This window comes from Lepidochelys kempii, chromosome 25, assembly GCF_965140265.1.
Source record: "Lepidochelys kempii isolate rLepKem1 chromosome 25, rLepKem1.hap2, whole genome shotgun sequence".
Taxonomy (NCBI): domain Eukaryota; kingdom Metazoa; phylum Chordata; order Testudines; family Cheloniidae; genus Lepidochelys; species Lepidochelys kempii.
Genome location: NC_133280.1, coordinates 15,297,770 through 15,309,776, shown reverse-complemented (window position 1 = coordinate 15,309,776; position 12,007 = coordinate 15,297,770). Strand labels below are relative to the sequence as shown.

At 48.7% G+C, this 12,007-nt stretch overlaps 1 protein-coding gene across 3 annotated transcripts in view; it reads right to left on the bottom strand.

Annotated features, from left to right (window-relative positions):
• Positions 1–10,259, bottom strand: part of HOMER3 (homer scaffold protein 3) — a 38,977-nt gene extending 28,718 nt beyond the window's left edge. For 2 of the 3 annotated variants that reach the window (XM_073323813.1, XM_073323815.1), the window contains exon 1: positions 8,958–10,254. Coding sequence is in view for 1 of the 3 variants with exons in the window: in XM_073323815.1 (XP_073179916.1) it covers positions 8,958–8,962 (5 nt within the window). In the remaining 2 variants the exon portion in view is untranslated. Of the gene's footprint in view, positions 1–8,957 lie in introns of all 3 variants that reach the window. The other variant, XM_073323814.1, reaches the window with a different exon arrangement.
• Positions 10,260–12,007: the final 1,748 nt, after the last annotated feature.

Sequence of the window (12,007 nt, the reverse complement as noted above, 5' to 3'; positions counted from 1 at the left end):
TGCCCAGCACCTGTCTGCACTCTGCTTTCCTCTGGCCAATGCCATCGGACTCTCCTTTCCACACGCACCACAAACCATTTTAAAATAGCCTCAAAAGCGCCTTGGATTGGAATTGTCAGGTTGCCTGGTCCCCCACCCCCATATTACATGGATATACCTGGATGTCACACACATCAGTAAAAAGAAGAGGAGGACTTGTGGCACCTTAGAGACTAACCAATTCATTTGAGCATGAGCTTTCGTGAGCTACAGCTCACTTCATTGGATGCAGACTGTGGAAAGTTTAGAAGATCTTATTATATACACAAAAAGAAAAGGAGTTCTTGTGGCACCTTAGAGACTAACCAATTTATTAGAGCATTATGCTCTAATAAATTGGTTAGTCTCTAAGGTGCCACAAGTCCTCCTTTTCTTTTTGCGAATACAGACGAACACGGCTGCTACTCTGAAACCTGTTATTATATACACAAAGCATGAAACAATACCTCCTCCCACCCCACTCTCCTGCTGGTAATAGCTTATCTAAAGTGACCACTCTCCTTACAATGTGTATGATAATCAAGGTGGGCCATTTCCAACACAAATCCAGGTTTTCTCCCCCCCCACCCCATCAGTAAATGCTAACAGTTCCTTTCAGTGTGTCTGCAGAAAAGGGCATGTGTAAATAAAGTCACAAACATCCCCTCACAGGGCTGACCCCTTGCTGATCATTAAGAAGAGAGAAGCAAAGTGAAAAGACAAAGATCTGGCTCAGACTGAGACACAATCAGTGAGTGCCTGATGATGGCAACTGGAAAGGATCCAGGCCCCTTTGCGCTGGTTTTGGTCCCAGCCTGAGGGGGAAGGGTAGAGCTTACTTATTAAATGTCCCACCATTAGATTAAGATGGCTTGCTGTCTGATGAATGTGTTCTACCATCCTGGCAGCAGGGAATCCAACCAGCCACCCTCCTGGGCAGAACTCGGCAGTTTCAAAGGGAACAAAGAGGTGGTTCAGGGGTCAGCAACCTTTCAGAAGCGGTGTGCCGAGTCTTCATTTATTCACTCTAATTTAAGGTTTTGCGTGCCAGTCATACATTCTAATGTTTTTAGAAGGTCTCTTTCTATAAGTCTATAATATAGAACTAAACTATTGTTGTATGTAAAGTAAATAAGGTTTTTAAAACATTTAAGAAGCTTCATTTAAAATTAGATTAAAATACAGAGCCCCCCAGACCAGTGGCCAGGACCGGGCAGTGTGAGTGCCCCTGAAAATCAACCCGAGTGCTGCCTTCAGCACGCATGCCATAGGTTACCTACCCCTGGTCTAGTTAATCTAGTGATTTCTAGTGTGCCCATCACCATGGAATCAAGGCACATGATACAAGAATTACAGCATCACAGTGCTGTCTTAAGGCTGTGTTGTTTTCGCCTCTTGCAATGAGATCCTATTTGGAGGGAGAGGCCTCCAGGAGGAAAACTCCACTCGCTGAGATTGACTATCAGGTATTTGGAGAAGACTGGCAATTCGGCAAGGAGATATGGACCCATTCACCTGAGTCAGAAGAACATAAGAATGGCCCTACTGGGTCAGACCAAAGGTCCATTTAGCCCAGTGTCCTGTCTTCCGACAGTGGCCAGTGCCAGGTGCCCCAGAGGGAATGAACAGAACAGGTAGTCATCAAGTGATCCATCCCCTGTGGCCCATTCCCAGAGTCAGTCACTGATTTGAACCTCAGCCTGGCTTGGTCGTCCCACCAAAAGGCAGTTTATGTGTAACTGTCTGCTGGCCTCATTTCTAGCTAGGTTCTTATATGCCTGCCATCACCTCAGTGTCCGAGTTCATTTCCTGACAGATTGGGGCCCACATCACAAACGCCAGAGTAGCTAATCATTGGTGTGTCACTTTTGCTGGTGGTCTCAACAGAGGAACTAAGAACTGAATGGGCCCAAGAGACTGAATTCCCTCCAGCCCCTAGAGGTGAGCCCTTCCATGTCAGGACACAGGGTATAGTTAGGGAGGCATGCCCAGATGTCTGCCATCCCAGGGACAAGGAGACAACATAGATTTCTAGGACTCCCAATCCAGCACTTTCACCAGTGCTGCATTTACTGAAGAAGGCAAAACCTGGAGAGGGTTAAAAGCCAATGCCCACCCCTCTATCCTCTAATAGACTGGCATGACTAAGCCATGGGTGAGAGCTGGGTGTCTAGTCCATCCAGGACTACGCACCCCTGTCTCCTTTGGCAGCTTCTCCTACAGGCCCATTCGGAACGGGTATCTTTTTAAATAGCCCTGACCCAGTCCATTCAGAGAATGCAACTGAAACACCCCCACAGGCTGGAGAAGGAGAGAACCCATCTCCAAGTGAGGGCCCCACAAAGAGAGGCTGCAGCTGCTCCTCCTTAGGAGACAGCACTGGAAATTGATAGGATGAACCTGATGAGCAGAGGGATCAAATCAAATCCCAGTCAGACCCCATGTGGTTTAAGCAGTGTATGCATACTCAAATCCCTATCTCCAGGGGCCCCCCATTTCCTTTCCTCCTCCCTCTACCCCGCCCCCTGTGCACACCCACAGAGAACCATCAGACATATGACCCTCCTGAGCCTGCCCCAGGAAAGTCTGCATGAATGTGCCTGTAATACACCCACTGGTACGGATCTATACAAAACACACGCATCACAGATGCAGGCCTGGCAGGCTACAACAAGGCAACATTCATGCTGTAAGCGAGAAGCCTGGCACTGCCAGTGGGGAGCTCAGCTCTTGAGCCCTTTCCTGATTCAGATCCCATCATTCATCTTCCCCGTCCCAAGGGATTGTTTGAGTAAGCATTCACACATACACACACGCCTAGCCCCACTTCCAGCATGCAGCAAGGAACCAAAGGCTATGGATGCCTTTAATCAGAGCAGCTCACAGTGGTCACTCATTAATCCTCTTTATTAGAGCTGCACAGCTGTCTTACAGGTGTGGAAACTGACGAACAGGGACTTGCCCCAGGACATAGGAGTCAGTGGCAGAGCTGGGATTAAAATTTACTCCCCTTCTAAGCACTAACAACATTTGCTAGCCCCTCTTCCCAAGATGATGATGGTGCAAAATCCTACAAAAGAAGTGTTTTCCCATAGTCAGGAATAAACCAGATCAGATAAAGAGGTAGAATTTCAAAAGCCCGTTCAGTAGCATTTATCTCTGGAGCTGAGTTTTTACAGTGCTGGAGCATCTCCAGTGCTTCTCACTGGTCACCCTCTCTCTTCTCTCTTTTTGGACACAATCCCGGCTGCCTAGCAGGGTCCTGAACCCACGGGGAAAGGATGTTTCTTCAGTCACTGCTCGGCTCTCTCAGGAGTGCAATCCACTGCAGTGCAGACAGCAGCTATCTGGGAAATTCCTGCCTGACATTTCCAAGATCTCTCTTCAACTCCTCCCGCAGCTGTGGATTCCTAACTGAGGGCATGTGTTAAAATGCAGCCTCCTGCCAAGGCTCATGGGGTGGGGTGGAGATAGGGAGGCAGGTTCTTATTGGTTGCTTTAGATCCTCTATTGCATCCAACGGGTTTCTTTGGTGGGTGGGAACAAGAGGAGGGTGCAGAGAGCGGTTTCTCCTGTCTACTACAAAGCTGCCTTTGGCTCAAGCTTTCTCCTTGCTATTTCACTCCCTTCCATCTTTCTCCCTGTCCTTTTCAGGGCTGTTGCACACTCCAGAGGAAGTTTTCCCCTTAGAGGTTCCTTCGTTCTTGGCCATCATCAAACCTAGCCCAGCAATCCTGCCAGTCAGCCTGTGGCATGCATGCTTGGTTCATTGAATTGCTTATCATGTCCTGTTCACCCGCCCAGCCCCCTGCACTGAATGAGTGGAGACCAGACATTTGTTTTAATCTTTGCACTGGTGATGGTCCTTAACAAGGCTGCTCCTTCAAGAGAAGCTGATGCTTAGTGTCCCCTGTTATAAGCTCTGAAGTATGTGCCTGGGGAGGGGTGATTCTGCCCCAGATATGATTGTTAGCTATGATTTTTAAGAGGAAGATTTGTTCTGGTAGGTCTCAGAGTGAGATTTCTGCTCGGTGGCACTCCAGTGCCAGGGGCACTGGCTAGCCTGTGGAATTCAGAATCAGTCATTTTACCACTAGGGCAGCAGTTGGAAACTGCTGGTGTGAAATTTCAGTTCCCACTGAAAAGGGAGGTCCCCATATGCACCCAGTAACCGGCCCCCTCATTGGCTAGCAGCAGCAGAGATGTGGGGGATGGGCCAAGGAGAACGAGCTGCCCCTCTTGCTGTGGCATGCCAATAGATGGGATGGTGCATGCGGGAAGCTTGCCCGCACTGCCCAGGTGAGGCCTGTTTGAAGAATCCACGCTGCTGGGCTGTTGAATTACCTGCCAAGGCAGGGTGGCTTCTCCTTTCTGTTAGATGCTGATGGTGTAACATTCAGCCCAGACCTGAGCAGCACATGGGCCTCGAGCCATCCAAAGCACAACACACTTTGCGGCAGGCCCAAAAGGATCAGATCAGCAGAATTATCTGCCCAGATAAACCATACTAGTGCAGCAGTCCCCGGGCCAGGGAAGGACTGTGGGGTTGTGACTCCTGCTGCTGATTTCTAGAGTATGTTCCACCTGGGCTGCTGGGTATTTTCACAGCACAGAGAGTAGGGTCACTGCAAGAAACATGTCTTTGCATCGTGCCCTGCAGGTTGCTAGACCTGGGCTCTGCTGGCTGCCAAAGTGAGCAAGCCCAAAGGCAAAGGCCCCCAGATGAGAAAGTCATGGAGTGATTAAACTCAGGTTCAGAGAGCACCAAAGGTTTCCCAGCTGTTGTGGTAAGGTAAGAGAGAGACGGGGCTCCCAAGTTGGGCCTCAGACCTTTGCAGACATTTGTTTGCGCCAGCCTGCAGAAGATGTCGGTATGTTCTGCACTCACTGGCGCGTCCAGGTGGACATCAGGAGCAGATCTAAGGTGGATGAGACGCAGGGGTTTAGACACCCCGTCTCCTCCCCTTTTGGATGGGCGTCGTCCCTGTTCTATGGGATTCCATTTTAAAGCCATTCCCATTGATTACTCACATTCTCATTTCATATTCTAACCGTCCTTTCCCTCCCACAGCCCTGGCTCTGTTTCCTGGGTGGAGCAACTCCTAGGGGAGCAGAAGAGGCCAGGGAAGAGAAAGCGAGTGTGAAAGGGACCGTCACCTGGCTCCATTCTGGAGTTCAGCCCACTGTCATGCTGAGTCAGCTAAGAGATTGTGCTGGATGCAGCAGGGACAGGGCCCTCACCCAGGGCTTAATTTGTCATGAAAGAGGTGTTGGGACTCAAGCAATTTTTTTACATTCATAATGGATACAGCAAGCCCAGAGGTGCCGGGCTATGAACTGCCAGGCCTAGAGACGCTGCGGCTCAGTCCTGGCGAGGCCTGCTGGTGCAAATTAAGCACTGCTCTCCCCTCTGTTAGCTCTCAGAACCAGAGGTCTCAGTGAGGGGAAAGATTCATAGACTCTAAAGTCAGAGGGTACCATCATGATCATCTAGTCTGACCTTCTGCACTTTGCGGGCCACAGACAGCAGGACTGTTCCATAGAGGGCTGGCTCCAGGCACCGGCTTTCCAAGCAGGTGCTTGAGGTGGCATTCAGAATGGGGTGGCAGTCTGGGTCCCGTGGTGGCAATTCGGTGAGAGACCCCGCCGCTCTTCCAGGCGTGGCAGCAATTCGGCAGTAACTCTGGTGCTGTTGCGGAGGTGGCAATTTGGTGGCGACTGCTTGGGGCGGCAAAATTGGTAAAGCCGCCCCTGGTTCCATATGAAGTTTTTTCCTGGGGGAGGAGGGGATTCTGGTGTGTGTCAGACAGACTGAGCCCTGGATCTCAGAACTGCAGTTTGAGGTGAGGCTGGGGGGAGCATGTGGACTGATTCCTCCATTCCTTCTCTCCCTCCTGCAACGTGCCCTTTTCTGTGCCTTGACTTTTCTCCCCAATGTAGTCTGAAACCCTGCTGACTTTATTGTGACATTGCTTGGGGCGGAGTAGGGGAGAGCCTACAGGATCCCCTGCACCTTTCCCCCACTCCATTCCTCCCAAGAGCAACCCATCCTTCTAGACAGGAAGAGCTGGATGTGGCTCCCCTCCAGAGCCCATCAAAGCTACTCCTGGGTTAGCCATGCGGGTGAGTGAAAAGGACAAAGACTGATAACCCAAGGTGCTCCTTCTCCCCAGGGCTCAGGTAGCTGCCTCTAAGGGCCTGACTGCCCTAGCCACTAGATCACATGTCCTTCCTGATCTGAGAATACAATCCAGGAGTCCTGACTTTCAGCCCCTGACTTTAACCGCTAGAGATACTGCCTCTTCCCTTCAGGCTCACAAGCCCTCTTAGCTGCAGTTTCCTTCCGTTCCATACGGCACACCACTGCTTTGTGGGAACACAAGGGTGAGTTGAGTGTCTGGATGGGGTGCAGAGAGGCAGGACTTGCAGCCCCACACCCCTGTGGGTGAATGGAGCGGTGCAGCCTGTCCCTCCCAAGAAGCTCCCACTGTGGAATCACTGCAGGCTGCTTCTCCCTCTGTGGAATTAACCAGGAAAGCTCCGTATGAAGAATGAAAAGTGGCTCCCTACCAGCCTGTTTGTAGATAAAAGTAGCCTGAGGAATCCTGGTTGAATATGCTCCAGTCGGATTAGCCTGGTGAACACAATGCCAAGCATGCAAGTTCAGGCACAGGGGAAGGGGACCAGGGGCACTCAAAGGCCCAGCACATTGTTAAGCATTTCTTCTACCAGAAACCTATCTCCACTGGGGGAGCGTCCTGAGCAGTGATGACCCTCTGTTACTGGGTTCCCAGTGTACTTAGCCACCCCAGAGTGGTAACTGTGCCATCTCCCACTGTTTCTAAGGTCTCTTGGCTCCTCCTTTGCCACACACACACCAAGGGGCTTATATGCACAGCAATCCACCTCCTCCATTGGTATGGGTCCTAAGCGTAGCTAAGTAATTCTTCACGTATTCCAGAAACGAGTCTCATCACAGCAGCTAGTACCAGGCATAGGTGCTGCTGACACGCCATCCCCACACAGCTCAGCTGATACACCTCAGCCCTGACCTGCAGCCCCCCAACTGGACTAGTCCTGGGCTTCCCATATAGTGTTGCTAATGCATCTCCAGTCCCTATCATCTGTGAACACTCATCTGTGCTGTCTTCACTGCACAGCAGGGGTCACACACAGGGAAGCCTGAACAGCTCTGTCAATGTACCTTAGTTCTAACCTGCTCTTTTCCCAGTATTGCTCCTAAACAGCTCTGCCAGCGCTCCTGAAGCTTGACCAGCAGCCAGCGTTAGGCCTTGTCTTAGCCTGTCCTGTGCTAGTTTGAAATGTGGACAAATGCCCAGTATGGGCTCAGCTAGGAGGTAACTGAATTCACTTCCCTTGTGACCCAAGTGACATTTACAACTAGCTATTTAAAGGTAAAAAGGCAATGCTTTAAAACCTACAGTACACCAGGGATATGGTAGAGTTCAGGAATGAATTATCCATGAAAGCTACACCATGGATATTACTGGAACAAGGGTTATAGGGAAACCTGACAAGCGTCAATGGGGGGTAAGGACCGACTCCTTGCTTAAAATATAAATCAACTAAAACCAACTGGTGGAAAATCATTTCAAAGGTAACACTTTCCTAATCTTTTGGGAATCCAGGGGACTAAACCTGCTGCTGGCTATTCAATCTTTCCATGTAATCTATGCACAACACAAAGACCTTTCCGCTCAGAAATTCTCTGTGACTGAAGATGGGGGTTGGGTGGAAATGTCATCTCCACATTAACTATAATGTTGCTGCCTTGACACTATCATTAGAGCGAAATCTAAGAACACTGTCACAGTGACCACAGTCCCAACATTTTGCATGAGAAGTGGCAACCTTCTAACGAAATTGTACAGTCATTGGGTGTAGCCATGACAGTTCCAAGAAGAGGGATTCATCCCATGGTCCTGGAAAATAAGATGCCAGTCCTAACCTATCCACCTGCTACACCCTTCCTGGCAATTCCAAGGCTGGGGGTTTTGGAGTCACAGTATGGATTGCAGAGATGGTACAGGAAAGCAGGGGACAGTTTCTGATCTAAGTTGGCCCAGTGTAAACCCCACTGACTTAAATGGATTTACTCTAGATTCACACAGAGACTCTGAGATCAGAATTCATGTCTGTGTCCCTTCTGCCGCCTGAATCTGTTTCACCCTGTTCAATCTTTTTACCCAGGCTGCCCAAGAGGGAAATCAAAAACTCAGCAAAAGAAACACAAGCCATTAAAATGTTACTTATTTCTCCTCTAATGTCAAACTGAAAGGCTTGGAGAGATTGAGCAGGCAGGGGCTTCCTCCAGCCCCAGCATGCTTCTAAGTGGCCCAGAAGTGTTCGTTACACAAGAAACTTACTCACAGCAGCATGTCAGATCCTTAAAATGACACAGTGCATAAACCAAATACCAGGCTAAACTCCCATTTCCATGCCAATGCCTGGTAGCCACTTAGAGTATATTTCACCCCTGAAAGAATGTAGGGGTTATGACCAGAGATTTTCAGGCAAATCATTTACCCATTTACAAATGTAAGGAGAGTCCATTTTACTGAACACCAAGGTCACAACAGAAAATAAAATTAGAAATCTCTAACTTCTGGGAAGGGCTCCAAAGGCAGGAGGTGCTTTACTTCACCCCAAAGGGTCATTCTGAATTTTACACAAGATATGAATCCCACTGGAGCCTTTCACCCACACCTTGGGTCACAAAGTAAATTACAAATCTCTGCAACTATCTACTTCCTGAACCCCTAAAGGTTAGGGGACTTTTTTATATTTAAACTTGAATTTCTTTACTGCAACTGGAAATCCTGATCCCTTCAACTCTGCTACATCAAAACCACATCAGGTTCTTTCAATTATTAATGCAATAAACAACACGCGAATAATAACCAAACTGCTAATCTCACCCCATCTCCACGTCAGTGTCAGTTTCTTTCTCCTCGTCCCTTCTTTGATTGCCTTAGATTCACTCCACGTTTTTATTTATATTTTCCTTCCTCTTTCTCTCTCTCTTTTTCTCCGGATCCGGATGCTCTTTAAATTTCCTCCGGAATTTCACTCTGAAATCCGCTAGTTTTGTTGTTTGTTCAAAAATGACCTATAATCCCAAAGCATGCGTGGGAGGGGCAAGGGGGGAGAGCTAGGGCAACCTTCCCGGTTGGGGGTTCTCCCCACCAAGAGCTGCAGCCCAGAGGATCCTGGAGAGAACTTTGGAGCACACTTTGCTACAGAAATGTTGCAGTCTCCGGCAGGCAGTTTCCTCCTCGCTCTTGCTCACAGGATCCCTTTTCCCATTCAGTATGGGCAGCAGCCACAAGATTATTTGCTCCTTTTGCAAGCCCTTTGCAACAATGCAGTCTGCTCCCTGTTATTCCAGTGATTGAGATGCCCTGGAAGTTTTTTCCACAGCCCAAAAAGTAAAGCTGCCTCCACAGTTTGTTCCTCTTGGTCGCGATTTCTTTGTTCTCTCTCTCATTTTTTTTTATCAGCTTCCTTCCTCTGCCAACTGCCCCATCTCGGTCACATTTCTCTTTTCTTTCTCCTCACTTTATTTCCAATGGGTTCCATCTGGCTCAGAGGCACCATCTGCTGGGCACAGCTGCACTCTGCATCCACTGCAACACCAAGCTGCTAGATACCACCCCGCGCAAAGATGTCCCAACCCCACTTCCTACCTCCTCCATTCCTGGACTTTCTTATGCTGTCATCTAATATATAAAGGCTCTGGGTCTGTCTAGATTAGGATCAAAGCTGCTTGATCAGCTAGTCCATGTTAAAATGCAATTTACCCTTTCTACACTAACATTTTAAAACAGGGGTTGGCACCATCATGTTGTGCGATGGACACCTGACAAAATTACCAGACGTAGTGACGGACATTGGTGGGGGGTTATGTCATTCAATTTTTTGAAAAATTACCACAGACCTCAAAATTTTTACCATGAACACATTGCTGACCCCTGTTTTAAAACATGTTGGTTAACATTTAAAAAACCAAACCCCACATCTTTTATCTAAATCTAGCCAGAACCTTTCAGAAAGACAGAGCCTGATCCCTCTATTGCCCTGTTCCTTGCGCCTTTATCTATAGCTGTGCAGAGCGAGTGTGAAACACTAACATTTTTGATCTGCTCACATTTTACATCCACTTTGCACAGGTGAAAATAGCTGAACTAGGTTTGAAGCAGTGGAGAATGAGGCCCCTAGAGAAGATGTATGAATAAAGGGAAGGTTGGATGGATAAACACACCAGAATCTAGAGATGGGGACAGACACACAAACAGAAGCACTAGGATCTAGGGATGGAAATAGATTAGACAATATTAAAGAAAATATATCTTCATGCATATAGCTGGTAGCTTAGCAGTTGCAGTATATATACTTATTATGATAATACTCAAGTTCCCAATCAGAACTGGAGCCCCATTGTGCTGGGTGCTGTTCAGACACAATGGGCCAGACCCTTCCCCCACTGACTTCCCCAGCATTACACCAGGGATGAACTTAGCCCTACGTAGTTGGATGACCTGCACCGCGTGCAATCATTTGTGCCAGTGCAGAATGCAAAGTGCTACCAGATCAGAAGAGCAGCATTTTACATTCCCTTTGCTCAGCTGCAAATGATGAGACACAGAGCGGAGCAACACAAGATCAGGCCCTAAATATTTGTCTCCAAGTTACTGATAAAGAACACGTAGCTATGTCGTCACTCCCACTTATGTCAGCAAAACGTGTGTCGCTCAGGGGTCTGAGCATTCCAACCCCTCCCCCACCCCAAGTGGCATCCATTACACCAACGTAAGCGCTAGTGTGCACAGCACTCCACCACCATGGCTCCTGCCGCTCGCGGAGCGGGTTATTTGCTGCCGACGACAGAGCTCTCTCCCGTCCCCATGGAGCGTCTTCACCACCCAGGGTGCGCCGCTGCAATGCTGTACGTGTAGAGACTGGAGGGCACTCATAGGAAGCATTCGGCCTGCAGTACAAACAGGCCCCTGCTGCAAACCGCACCGTCCTTCTGCCATAGGGACCAAAAATAAATAAATAAATCACATCTCGCCTTGAACAGTATCAGCTACATTTGAGGTGGGGGCGGGGGGGGGGAATCAATGGTCTGTTTCAGATACTTTCGCACATTAAATGCTGGCAGCTACATTTGCACCTGGGTCTGAGAGCGTGAGCACATGCACTCACTAGAGCAGGCAACAGTTGTGCAAGTGCTCACGTTCACATTCCTAGCAATGCACTTGGGCCTGCAACAGGACAGTATTCCAGGGCTTCTCCCCATCCCCACGAACACAGCTCTGCCACTGTGCTTCCGTTGATTTATAGCGGTACTAGTCACAGGCCTGCCACAAACAGCACTGCCCCTGTGCCTCAACCCCCACTAGTCTAATGCCAGGCCTCGCCTGAACGGACTGCCAGTGGTGTTCGATTGTGTGGCTACTGGAGGAGTCCAGTCTCATTTTTTGCCTCTGATTTATTAGGTCACCTGCATTAATAAGGAATTTCCCCAAGAGAGTTTGGCATTAATTCCAGCCAGTTCTGCACATTAACTTTTCCATGCCCTAATAACTTCTGGGCACTACAGGCTTGCACTACAAAGTTAAGGTGTGCCCATGTTCAAGGAATTGCAGAGGTAGCATCCATTCTTTTAGCAGTTTTCAGATGGAGCTTATATAAAAATGACAAACATGAGGTTTCCCCTAGCTGACTGTAAGCTCTTTGGGGCACTTGACTTCTTGTTATATTAGTGTAGAGTGCCTAGCATTACAGGGCCTGGTGCCTGACTCAGACCTTTAGATGCTGCAACAGTCCTGCTGCTCCTCCCCATCCTCTGTCTATTGGGGTATCCCCTCCACATGTGTTTCACAGTATACACAGAAGGGAAATAGATCTAAAATCCTCATCCTATGTCAGTAGCGTTAACAGTGCTGGGAACCCCTCATGCCAGTGT